Source organism: Rhinolophus sinicus, chromosome 1, assembly GCF_057876585.1.
Source record: "Rhinolophus sinicus isolate RSI-liver-muscle chromosome 1, RSI-T2T, whole genome shotgun sequence".
NCBI lineage: Eukaryota > Metazoa > Chordata > Mammalia > Chiroptera > Rhinolophidae > Rhinolophus > Rhinolophus sinicus.
Genome location: NC_142501.1, coordinates 14,105,368 through 14,119,312, shown reverse-complemented (window position 1 = coordinate 14,119,312; position 13,945 = coordinate 14,105,368). Strand labels below are relative to the sequence as shown.

The 13,945-nt window shown below is 45.4% G+C and overlaps 1 protein-coding gene across 4 annotated transcripts in view; it reads right to left on the bottom strand.

The window, feature by feature from the left end:
• The window catches only part of LARGE1 (LARGE xylosyl- and glucuronyltransferase 1), a 489,591-nt gene that overhangs the window by 199,871 nt on the left and 275,775 nt on the right, over nt 1-13,945 (bottom strand). For all 4 annotated transcript variants that reach the window (XM_019728420.3, XM_019728419.3, XM_019728416.3 and 1 more), the window contains exon 6: nt 6,383-6,554. In XM_019728420.3, coding sequence (XP_019583979.1) covers nt 6,383-6,554 — 172 coding nt within the window. The remainder of the gene's footprint in view (nt 1-6,382; nt 6,555-13,945) is intronic.

The window sequence follows — 13,945 nt, the reverse complement described above, 5'->3', positions numbered from 1 at the left end:
GCAGATGTGAGGTGAGTGGAACCCTGTCTGCAGTGAGCCCTGCAGAGGTCACACCAGGCCTGGCCACGTAGGCATGGAGTTAATCAGGGAACTTTGACTGGCAGGAGGTGATAGGCTCTTCCTGAAAGTCCTTCTTTGATTCCTTTCAAACCAGCTAAAGGGGGGGCCTGGAGGGGGGAAGAGGGAGGGACAGACGCAAAGCTTCCTTTGGAGGTAGGTGAAGGGAGGAAAGAAGGAATGAAAGTCAAAGGGAAAGAGATAAATGGGGTAAGAACTAACACAGGAGAGAGGAGGAAGGAAAAGGGGCTCCCCTAGCGGGATCAGTGAATCACCCCCCCAGACCTCACGCCACTGTGAGAAGATGTGGGTACGTTCTTTCTACCGGTGTGGGAACAGGAACAAGGCTGAGGGAAGTTCAATGAGCACCCCCAAATCATCCCACCGATCAGACCAGCAGGGATCTGAAATCTAGTGTCTTCCTTTGCCAAGCTTGTCCTACTCCACCACTTTCACTGTGAGACTGAGAGATGGAGAGAAAGAGAAGGGGGGAAGGAGGGACTTAGAAAGAAGGGGAAGGGAGGGAGCGGCAAGCCATGGCAAGGTAAAAAATAAAGACAAGACCTGAAGAAATGTCAAGGAACGTTTAAAACTCCTTCAAGGCAGGTGATTATAATATAATCGCCAAAGTCCTACAGATGTCTTTTCAAGAGTAATACTTTCAGGGTTCTTCACATCCAGCTTTCCTACATTATTTTACACTTATAGCCACCCCAGCCCCGACGGCTTTATGGACAAAGCTCCAAGGTAATGGAGCAGACACACATTAATGACCGCCATTATTTCATGCCCTCTGGGGGGAATCCTTGGAGAAACTGGAATATGGGAAGAACAATCCACGTTATTTTGTGCATTTCTCACAATGACCCTGCTGGTATGGTTCATAGGATATTTAGGCTCAGAGAACCCATGGGTCATGATGGGGTGAGCTCCGATTCTGGCTTACGCTCCTGAGCCATGCTGAGTGCATGGGCAGAGGTCTTGAGGCTCACAGCTACTTTAAACACATGTCCTAGGAAGGCACAAGCAGGGCCAGGATTCTGAAGACTGTGGCTTTATTTTTCAAATCCAGGGGAAACCACACTTCCCTCTGCCTCTGATTTTGCCTGTTTTCTGAATGCCCGGATCACCGAGAGACTGCCTTCTCTACAAACTGGCATATATGGTTTCCTATATCTAGCTCTGGTCTCTCCAAAGAGACTCTAAGCTCCACCATCTCCTCCTCTAGGGAGTGTGGGGTGCAGGGGAAAGAGTATTGCACGGAGACTTGGACTACTGGAGTTCAAATCCCGGTGCCACAGCTTAACAGGGAGACACTGACCGTGCAAGCTTCTCGGCCTCCCTAAGCAACCGTTCCCAAATCTTTAACAGCGGACCACTACCAGTAACGCCTTCATGGGGAGGATTACATGAGTTCACCCATAAAACGCTTGTTGGCACGGAGTAAAGGACTTAAAAACGTTAGCTATAATTAATCCATAGTGAGTCCATTAGGTTCTTAAAAAACACCCCCTGATGTGACACACTGACCCACACGGTGGCACTCTGACTGGATTCGGAGCCAGAACTTTACACTATGGCAATATGCTCTTCCTAAAGGGAGGGCACTGTCCTTAAGAATAACCATACTATCTTGAATATTTCCATGGCTTTCTTCTAAAAGCTCCCTATTATGGGCGAGCATTTATTACTTATGCCTTCAGAACAGCTTCTCCAGATTGCGGAAGTCAGACATTATGATTTCCAAATTTTTGTACAGTGTACTTACAGCACTCAGGGGTTGTGGGTGACCATGATCAGCAGTTGCACCTGAACTAAATGCAGACCCTGCCTCCCAGGTGGATGGGCAGCCCCTCCCCCACCCCATCAGGACGCCTGCAGAGGAGGCGGGAAGTGGCAAAAAGAGCACAGACTCCAAATAAAGCCAAATGATTTGGGGCTCATCTCTGCTGTGAAACATCTCTCTTTAGGCACAAAAAGTTATTTAACCTCGCGTGGGCTCAGTTTATGTTGCTTTTCAAAAGTGCAAAGCTTCGAGCTCAGGAACTGGAACAGAAGTCGTACTTAATATTAGTTACTTTGCTTTACAAACACCCATTTCTGTGCCTGCCTCCCACCATGTCCAAGTTTAAAATGCCCCCAACCAAACTCCTGATCTTCCCCCATAACCTGTTCTTCTTGCTGTCTTCCCCATCTCACCTGTCCAGCCACCTCGGGTCATCTTCGATTCTGATCGCTCTCACTTCCTACATCCAATCCATGGAACATCCCGCTTCGACCTTCAAAGCGTATTCCTAACATGATGATGTCTTTCCCCTGCCTCCACTGATCCACTCAGGTCTAAGCCAACACGTCTCACCTGGATGACTGCAATAGTCCCCTAAATGGTTTCCTGGTTTCCTCTCATTCTCACAAGGGCAGCGGGATGATCCATTAAAAACACAAATCAGATCACATCACTCCTGCTGAAAGGCAGACAATGGCTGTTCATATCCCTGAAGGGAAAGGCAAAGGCCCTGTACGTGAGGCCCCTGTGATCTGACTTCGTCAACTCCACACCTCCCTTCCGGGCTTACTCGACTGTGTTCTGACCTCCATCCTATTCCCCCCAAAACTAGGCCACATTACTTCTGAAACGTCACACTTCCTTATGTCTGGGGCACTGTTCTACTCTTCCTAGACACCTGGCATGCTTGCTTTCTTAGCTCCTTCAGGTTTTTGCTTAAATGTCACCTCTCTTGTAAGGCTTTCCATTACCACTCTATTTGCATACTAAACAATGCACGTGCTAACGCACACGAGCTCGCAGACCTCTTATCTCCTTTCTCTAATTTCCTCAAGAGCACTAATCACTGTCTCCCATACTATAATTTCACTTGTGTGTGTATTGTGCGTCTGCCCCACTCAAACATACACGCACAGGGTAGGAATTGGACTTGTTTTATTCTTGCAGCATTCCCAATAATCAGAAAACGATTTGGCAACCAGTAAGCTCAGTAAATATGACTGAATGTGCGACTCCAAATTCTAGCCATCTGATTCTGTCTGCTAAGAATTAGTGCCTCTGAAAATACCTCCACTGGTTGGAACAGGCCTGATAAGCGCATAGACCACTGACGTAGGGAGGGAAGCATTTCTATTCAGGTGGAATCGAGGCTCAGGGACTAGGAGGACATTCCCAAGAGGCTCCCCGAAAGCTGCACCCCGAAAGCTGCCACTGGTAGAGGCTGAGGGTGAGTCTAAGCCCCTCCTAACAGGCTTCTCCCTAGAGTCTCCACGCAATGAATTTAGGTACAGGGGATTGCACAGTACCAGTAAGGAGTCAGGGCTATACAAGATCTGAGCATAAGAACTGCAGCCCCAGATAAGCAGCTGCTCCAAACCAGATAAATGAACAAGGCCAAATCGCATCAATGTCACTTAAAACATTGACAGTGAAAGATGTCAACTGCAATTGCCTCTAACAGAAGGGAACTCCCCCTCTTGGATCTTAACATTCTGTGTTTATGGGTCTGTCCTAAGGGGCTTTCTTCCTGTTCCATGCACTGGTTCTAATTGGTCCAGTTTAGATAAAAAAGAAATTTCACACACCCATGAGAAACCTCTAGAAACAGGTGCCATATGGAGAAGAACTACTTATTTTCTTTTCACCTCCATATTTTCCCAGAAAAGTGAGGGTGGGCCTGGAAAAACCTCGGATGTTTTCATACACCTTGGTTGGTGCTAGATAAAAATGTAACGCAATCTGCCGTGTTTGTGAGCTCCTGGAAGGCAGGTGCCGCGTTCGCGACAGTTTTAGACAACACCACCACCTAATATATTCCTCTGCACAGTGGGGAACTAACAAATGCTAGAAATAAACCTATGAAAGGATGAACAAATAAAATGCAGCCTGTGATCTCAGCTCCTTGCCTTTAAATTCCCCCTGTCCCTGTCCTGACCTTGGCTCATCTACTCTGCTCTGCTCCAGGAACAGCTTTGAATGGCAGAACCCTCCACATCTAAATCCTTGGACCGGCCATGGGAGCAGCAAGAGCCTTGGTAACTCTTCCTTCCACAGATGACATCTGACCACCATGATTATACTTACTATTGTTATTGGCTGCAGAATCCCACTTGGTCTATGTCAGGTCCTGGCTGGGCCAGAATAAATGAGTTCTCCTAGCTACCACGCCACAGTTACCATTTTCCCCAAAAATAAGACTGGGTCTTACATTAAGTTTTGCTCCAAAAAACACATTAGGGCTTCTGTTCAGGGGATGTCATCCTGAAAAATCATACTAGGGTTTATTGTCTGGTTAGGTCTTATTTTCGGGGAAACACGGTAGTGACCACCTCTTCCAGCGATTTTGCTGAGTTACCACTTGTACAGGGAGACTTGTAGCTCTAAATGCACACTGCTGGTTGGATTTCTCTGGGAGCAGACTCTGACAGTGGGAGTCAGCACGCAGGAGGTTAATTTAGGGAGAGCTCTTGGGAACAGCACCTGTGAAAGTGAAGAAAGCAGGACTGGGCAGAGGGAGAAATCCAGCTGCAAGGCAGTCTCTAGGGAGTGCTATAGCTGATGTTGCAAGATTCATTGCAGGTGTGGGGTGCACCAGGAAGGGGTGTGGCCACGGGCACGTGACTTTCCTCACCTGAGGCCACCCCCAAAGGAGGCTGAGAGCTGAGGGCCATCTGCAGGCAACACTCTTCTCAGCTGGATTAACAAGACACTTATTCCAAAAGGGGAATGTGGGCATCTATTGCACACCATCACTGCTCCTATCTGGCAGGACAGAGCATGATCACCTCCTCTGTGATGCCCTCCCAGCTGCCTTCTCCAGCCCCTTCAGGAGAGGTGGGAACTCTCACTCCCCTTCATGGCAATAAACTCAGTCACTGCCTGACACCCAGCAGGGACGCAAAAAGCAGCTGTGGAATAAATACATCACTGAACAGCAGCACAAAAATATGAATAGAAATCCACCTGATTATTAAAACAAAACAAAACAAGACAAAAAAACTTGCCCCCAAGGAGTTAAATTTGATAAGAAAATCAAGCAGAAATGATTGAGGAACTTGCAAGGAGACACAGAAGGATGCTAACATCACCTGTATTCTGGCCTCAACTCTGGGCACCGCCCTGCATCCTGCCGAGCATCAGTTTCTTTATTTGTGAACTAAAAGGACAGACCCCAACATTCGATGAAGAAGAGATCAGAGAGCAGAGAGACACGTCAGTAGTTTTGCTAAGTGATGTCTTTATTGACACAGGAAAGGAAAATGAGTTTTCATCTGACAAGGGGAAGAGTCTCAGGGTGCCTCCCCATGATCTACTGAGGACTTTTTCAGTTAGTCCAGAGCTAAGTGTTTCCAGGAAGGAAGGAGGCAGAAACCAGAGTGGGTGAGGAACTTAATCTTCTGTCCATGAATGGAAACAGAAAGCAACGGGACTATCCTGTGATTGATGAAAATGTCATCATTGAAAAAATCACTAAAGGGTAGCTCACCTTCATAGAATAAGGAGCTGGAGAGGAGGCGGGAGGGATTTTAAACACAGAAGCCAGGGTGCAATTTAAAAAAAGAAAACGCAAAAAATAAAGAAAAAAAATCTCACTGCTAAATTTGTCTCTCATTGTATTTACTTAATATAGAGAAGAATTTCAAAAATATTGCAATTTTAAGGACGACACCTGGGAGACGGGTGTTAAAATAATAGCCAGAGTTTTATGCTAACCTTTCACTTCTCTCAGAGTCAAGGACACCTACTGGGCTCATCATTTCCCACCAGATACTCTCACATACGGTGGGGCCGAGGCAAGAGCTACAGTAACAGCTAAGCAGAAATTCACCAGACTAGAAGGAATGCCTCATAAAGCTAAACTTACATACCCCTTTAAAATGACACATCACACCATGAGGGAAAGCAAAAGCCATTAAGAACATTTCCAAATGCTCTGTAATTAATATGCATCCCCACCACCTCACAGGCTTTCTCGGCAATCAAAGTATCATTTGATGAAAAGAGAAAACTGATAAGTCAACACTCAATTATCTGCATACAAAATATACACATTTCATACTTATCGCTTACAAAGCATCCTAAATCAGATTCTTCCTAGGAACACAGACCTTCACTCTTCCGTTCCTGAAGAAATGCGAATTCCAGTTTAACCTGGCTCAGGTGCGAAGAGTGGATGCTTGACCGCATGTGTAATTACTTATCCATTTCATTAACAGGACCTCATTAAGAGTTAACCTCACATTGAAAAACACATATAATCACTATTCTTGGCATGACGACACCTTCAAAGAGACCAGGGAAAAAATGGGCGACACGTACCTTTGAACTTGTGGAACACAGCCCACAGCTCTGCAATGTCGGTTGCAAAGGTGATGTCCGTGTCAAGGACGATGACCCGCTCCAGGTTGGCAGGAAGAGTCTTGGTCAGGACGAGCTTCATCAGACCGTAAATGCCGGAGTAATGTTTGTTGGGGATCCAGGAAACTTCAGACTAGACAGGGCAGCGAAGAGAGGGCGTAGGAAAAGAAAAAGAAACTAGATTCATGTTTCGCACAAACATACAAATAATGCCTGGTGTGTGTAAAAAGTATCTAATAAAAATGTGTTGAATGAATGAATGACTGTTTTCTTAAAGATACGTTCGCATAATTTTCAGTTTGGCATGTGAAGTTTTTTTGGGGAAGAAAATGTATCTGAACCAAGGAAGAGGAAAAGCCGGGTTTATAAAATGACGATTACATGCAAACACTGTGCTCGGATCTTTTAAAATAACATTTTTGTGATTACAGAAATTGTGTAGGCTCATTGGAGAAAATAAGAACATGCACAAAGGAAATAAAAGTACAAAAATTGTACCAGATTATATACTATGTATTTTGCAAACAGTACCTAATTGTTTCTAGGTAAATATATTTCTTTAAATCATATTCAGCTTCTGTGTGTTAAAGATGGCCACTTAATGGTATTATTAAAGCTTACGTTCACTTATTTTTTAAAAGCAGTAATTGGACCAATTAGTGTTGCTGCCTTCTCTTGGTTCTCAGATAAGCACAGGAGGCAGACCTAGTTATAACCTATGCAACACTCTTCACTGGGTACGCACACATGCACACACGTATGTGCACACACACACGTGCACACATGGAATCCCTATATGCTATAATAGAACAACAAACATCCTGCAGGTGTGTAGAGTCCAAAGCCAAGTCACACTTCTTGGTGCCACCTGGCACACAAAGTCAAAGCTAAAAATAACACATCACACCAGCATGATGAAAGCTTTCAAAGGTACAGGTTATATAGGAAGGTCACCGTGGGTGGGGGCCCCACCCTCGCTGCCATGGGGAGTCTGCATGTAAGCCAAAGCACACTTCGTATTTTCATAAGTTAACACGTGTAATGGAACTCTTTAATGGAAAATTGTGGTCAACTTATCAAGATTCTACAAAATATCCATCCCTTTTGCCTTTATCATTCCATTTGGAGGACATTATTCTAAAAGAAAAAATAGTAAAATTTAAAAATGAGAAAGCAGAGCTTTATTCTGAAACACGTGTATCACCATGTTATACAAGTAACAGAAACAATCCAAATACCCCCAAAGTGAACAGTTAATTAAAACACGGTGTTTAAAAATTTTTTTTCAATTACCGCTGGTATATTTTTTCTTTGATAGCACACTATACAATCTACAGTGTAGATTAAGATGTACTTAAAAAAATAACTTTCAGGTGGCTGGTTGGCCAGGGGTTAGATCGCAGTGCTCATAACACCAAGGTCACTGGTTCGATTCCCACATGGGCCAGTGAGCTGCGCCCTCCACAACTAGATTGAAAATAACGACTTGACTTGGAGCTGATGGGTCCTGGAAAAACACCCTGTTCCCCAATATTCCCCAATAAAAAAAAGTAACTTGCATATGCTAAAAGAAAGAAAGCAAGTTTTAAAGTCGCTTTTGTTTATTAACCCCTATGTGCAATCAAACAACATGAAAAGACATCCACACAAATTTATGCAGACAAAGCAGAAATGAAAGCACAGCTTCAAATTACTAATGGTGATCATTTAGGATGATGGGTTCCTCTCTCTCAGAAAGAAATGTACAAACATATGTATATACACACATACATCTATTTAATTAATCCATATTTTTCAACTTTTTAAAATAAACTACTGTGGTAAAGAAAAACCTAAGCATTACATTCCTTTTAACGTATCACGATCTGGTGCGTACGAACACAGAAGCTGACTTAGGAAAGCTGTGAGGAAGGATACCCTGCGATGACTCACCCAGACCCATTCCATCTCGCCAACCCACTCCATCTTAGGCTTTCATTTTCAGTTTATTTGAAAATACTATTTTAGCTGCTCATTTTTCTCAGTTTTACAACGTCCTTTGCATTAAATGAGTACAATTTTTACCAGGAGAAAAACAAAACAAAATTGACGGATTATACTATTCACCACGCGTCAGTCTCAAGAGAAAGAACCTTGAACTCTATGCCTGTAGTCCCTGGACAGCATGGAGGAAGGAAAAGTGGCAAAAGTTAAAATCTGGATTCCGGCCCCATAAAAGGTGTTGCCTTCTCTACGCCTCCGTTTCTTTACCTATAAAATAGAGATGCTGCCCATATCACCTGGTTGATGTAAAAATTAAAGGAGGTTAAAGGACTCCAGTGCTTCGTACACAGAAGACTCTCAACGAAGCCCCTACCTGCTTCCTGATTGCCCCTCTTCATTTCAAGTATTTAGGGAGCCATGTCTCTTTAACTGCTTCCTTTTGAGGGGGGGGGTCTCTGGGAGACAGTACAGCATGAAGCCTTGGGGTCTGGCGTCAGGCACACCTGGATTCGGATTCTGGCCTTGTCACTTAACCGCCATGTCACCTTGAACAAGTTTGCTTGCCCTTTCTGAGCTTCTGCCGTTTAAAAAAGGCAGTGACTTCTACGTGCTCACTGCACTGTGTCAGTCAGGCTGTGGCTGGGAACAGCACGCGCCAAATGGATCAGCTGAGTTAAATGGAATTATCAAGGGCTATGTACTGAAGTGAATGCAGAACTTCAGGGCAGTAACAAGGATGGTACAAGCACCTGGGGAGGGGAAGCGTGGGGGGCGTCACCACCACGGCCTGTAAGGTCAATGCCAGCAGCTGCTGGAATCCAGAGGGAAAGCCACATGAATCAGCCATCTGACAGGAGCAGTGACCTTCACTACGGGACGTGGCCTGTGTGTGTCAGTCCCACAGGATGGAACAGGAAGCGAGCTCTCTGCCTCTCACTCTTTCTACCTACCGGTCTGCTGCGAAAGCGCCCCTGGACAAACCCAAACGGAAGCCACAGGGGCACTGAGCTCGGAGATTCGGCCCTCATGCATGGTCCTTATGAGGCATAAACCAGGGTGAAGGGACAGAGACGACCTGGAGGGACTAACCCAACACAACCAGCCCCGTCATCAAATTAAACGAATGGCAGCAAGATCAAAGCACAATGCCTTCCTTATACATTATAGATGCAAAATGCATATCTGTGGGATGGTGGGTGGGTGGATGGAAGGAAGGAGGGACGGACAGAGGAATGGAGGGACGAATGGCCCAGGAAGGTGAGTGATGTGTCTACACAGCACGCAAGATACAAAACCACAGATGCAATCAGCCAGGGGAAGGTCGGTGTTCTTTCCCCAAACCACGGTATCCTCCCTTTGGAGTGAGCTTTCTGACTAGCCATCACCTGAAGATCTGAGGCCTCAGGACTCCGCCCGTACTTCCCTCCGGCGGACTTTATAAACACTCTTCCTCATGAAAACCCCAGCCTTTGGATCTCAGCTTGGTTTCTTCTCTCCCCTGAGAATTTGCCTGAACTGAAGCTTGGCAATCATCGCTTCGTGCTGCAGAGCCACGCTGTTTCATCAGACCTTTGATTAACTTCCTCACCTATTTTGGTTTCCATCAAAGCAGGAGCGCTTGGTAAAGACAGAACCCCAGAGCACGGGGTCACGCCAGCGAGTTAAATAGTCCCGACTCCCGGGTGTATTTTTAACACGTGTGTGAGACACCCGGACGCACTGCAGGACAGAAGGACGACAGGGATGAATTAATCTCAACCTGAGCCCAGGTCTGAATGTCGCCCCACGTCCCCAACTTTATACGCAATCAATTAAGTCAGACTGTCCAATTAGAGGTAACAGAAACATTCAAATGAGCTTGTATTCAGAAAGAAAACTGCAGAAAGAAAACTGAGGAATCTATGGGAGCAAAGAACGTGTGGTGAGAAGCAGATCCATTTATTATGAATGGCTCATGCTCCTAGAAGTAGCATGTAACATCTACCCCACCCCCATCCTCATCCAAATCCTGAGCTTCCCTCTTGTCTCAGCTTAGAAGATAACCAATCACCCTCTGGTCCCCACAGTCCCGCGGCCCCAGGCTGGGCGAGGGCTCCAGACATGAGCTGTTTCTCTTCCTCCAGCACAGCACTGCTGTCACGCTGTTTCTAATTTTCCATGTCTCTCTCCGGCTCTGGGCTGGAACTCCTTGAGGCAGGGATGATGCCATTTTTACTCTGGTAACAAGTCATTGCTCAAAAAATGCCTGATGAATATGCATGACCGCAGAGTCAGCCAGGCCTGGGTTCAAATGCTACCTTTGACCTTTTCTGCAACTAGGAGCAGAAGCATCCATATTTGCTGAAGTCCAGGGTCATACGGTACAATGAAAGAGGCATGGTTGGTTGAGCCCCAAAGCCTGGGCTTCGGAACCAGTTCCACTTCTAATAAGTTGTGTGACCTCAGGCAAGTCACTTAACCTCTGTGTGCCTTAGTTTTCTCATCTGCAAAATGGGGGCTTAGAACAATCACTTCAGCTTGATCAAAGCAAGGAATTATGGTACCTTTGACAGTCCCGGGGAGGTTGGGAATAGAGATGGTTTTGTCAAGGGAAGTCAGTCCCCCATCACCTTTTCCTATATTTCGACAGAAAAGATGAACAAAATCACAAGTGGAGATCTACTGGGAAACTCAAAGTCTCCTCTGGTGCGTCTCCAAATGAGACAGCCCATCTTTGGTTTTCGGAGGAGGAAAAGTGGGTGGCATTGGTAATCCATGTAACCTTTTGGGGCAGACTATTGGTATAACCTATTGTTATAATTGGTATTGATCCCATTACCACCACACAATAAATGTCAATCCAACCAAGCACACATAGTAACAGGGTCAGCGGAGAGAAGAGAAACCCTGGAGGGCACCAACAGGTTGACCCCAGACTATCCTACAGACATGCCAGCACCTGGCAGGCAATATCCTCGTAATGTTCTTTATCATTACAAACACGCCAAAGGGTTCATGTAATTAAAATGATAATAAAAATGAAAGTTAGGCTTATTTTAATGGACATATTATCCTTGCAATGGCTGTTAATAATTCTAAGCAGCATGTTGTAAGATTTAATTAGCAAAAATGCAATCGTGCTAAAGAACACCATCTAATGCACTTACATAAAGGAGCATATGCAATCCCAGGTTCGAAGAGTTTCGGTTTAAAGCGGCGGGGATTGAGAGATGCTCTCGAGAGGAAATTCACCTTGCCAGAGTGGCGAGGTCCTTGACAGATGGACCCGAGGGGAGTTTCTGTGAAGCACTGCAAGTGACTGATCAGATGCTGGGTGGTCCACAGGCAAGTTACTCAGGGAATCTGACCAGGGCGGTGACATAAGCATGGAAGCACAGGTTTGGACAGAGGACACAAATCCAAAGGTGACTGCTTAAAACACAGGGCATGAAGGAAAGTGATGTCTCAATGGTGATGCCAGGTATCTGACCTCTGATGGACAAGGAAAATACTGGAAAAGAGGCGGGTTTTATGAGGTAATAGTGCCCATTTCTTCTTGAAGATGTTATTTTCCGGAGGCACTGGGATGCCCAGGAATGGTACCAATAGAAAATACCATCCAGTAATTTTTGCCTACTGGGTATCCGGTATTGTGATAACAGCTTTCTACGGGCTACCTGAAGCCCTTCCCAACTAGTTGAAAGGTCAGGGGTTGTTATCCTAGTACCTGAAGTTTGGGGGATGAGGACTGAGTCCTTTCCCGCACCCCAGCTCTCAGGCCCCCTGCCCTAGATATTGGCTCTGAACTAATACATTTCAGGTCTAGTCATATGTGCTCTTCATCGCTCTGCATTAATGTTCAGTCATAACCGAGCCCGACTCTAGCCAGACAAATCCTCATTCACCATGAAGCAGTTTTTCACGGCAATTGGGTACAAAGGCCTTGGAGTTGGGCATTCCTGGCTTCTAAGTCTCTCTGAGCCTGAATTTTCTCATCTGTAAAATAGGGATAACAATAGCATATCCTGCTCCCGTCCTAGGGAGTTCTTCTCTTGGCAGTCTGCAAGCTTTCCTCTGTCATCCTGGAAATATTTATTGCCCAAATAGATTTCTTACCCATATCAACATTTTCCTGTAGATTACAAATCACCTTGACATGTTTTTTAAAATTTAAAAAAGTCATCCTAGCTGCAGAATGTTTGAAAAGTCATTTACCTTTCATGTTGTCTATGAGTGGTCGTCTTGGCAACCAACCTGTGTGTTCACAACGTAATTGTTGAGCAATGGAGGGTGAGGCGCTCGGGTGGGCGGGGACTGTGGGAGGTGCCAGGGAGGGGGGATCATGGAAAGAACACAAGCCCGAAGTCCGACTGGCTGGAATCCAAACCCCGACTCCAACACCTCTGCACTGGCAAGCTCGTTTCCTTGAGCCTCAATCTCCTGACCCATAAAACAGAGAAAATAATACATAGTGCACAAGACTTGGAAAAGCATTAAATGAGACAGAACCAAGGCACCTGGCACAATGCTTGCCACACCGTAAGGGCTCAACATTCGTTTTTAAACTGGTTAACAGCACACACTCTGGAGTCTGCCTGGGTTCAAATCCTGGCTCCAGCGCTCACTAGGCTGGGTCACCTTGGGCAAATAATTAAACCTCTATGTATCCCAGTCTTCTTCATCTGCAAAATGGGCCTCTTTATAGCACATACTCCATACGTTGTGAAAATGTTGGTGCTTTACATAAGTACTGGCTATTATTGTTAATAGTTAATGTTATTGCTAAGGATGTTGAGAGCAACAGAAAAGATGAGATTGGTATCTATTAGATAAAATCATCTGCATTTGTATTTACCCTTGCCAGCAAAGCAAAACTCCAGTTTAGCTCAGTTGGGATCATTTACATAAGCATTGATGAAACACTCGATACAGGCCAGGTGCTAAGGAGGAGCTAGGGACCAGAGTCCATGATGAATAAAACATGGCCGATGCTCGGGAGTCTAGGGTCTAGTGGATATTCATTATCCATTACTGCATAACAAGTTACCTCCAAACACAGCAGCTGGAAACAGCACAAATTATTTATCATCGCACACAGTTTCTGCGATTTCTCATGAGATTGCAGTCAAGACAGCAGTGGAGCCTTCAGACTTCAGTGCTTGGGGTCTGCTTCTAAGATGCCTCACTCTCCATGCCTGGTAGCTGACGCTGGCTGTTAGGAAGCCTCAGTTCCATGCCATATGAACCACCCCATAGTACTGCTTAAATGTCTTGACCATGTGGTAGCTGGCTTCTCCCAGAGCGAGTGATCCGAGAGAGCAAGATGGAGTCTGGGATGTCTTATGACTTGACATGGTGTCATTTCCTCAATGTCTTCTTGTTATAGAAGGTCAGCCCTAATGCAACGTGGGAAGGGACTAGACAAGGGTATGAATGCAAGGGATGGGGATTATTGGGGGCCATCTTGGAAACTAGCCACTGCATCGGTAATTATAGAATATATGAGCTGTGTTATGCTCAATTCCAAGTACGTGTATAGCAGCAGTCTAACAGGACAATCAG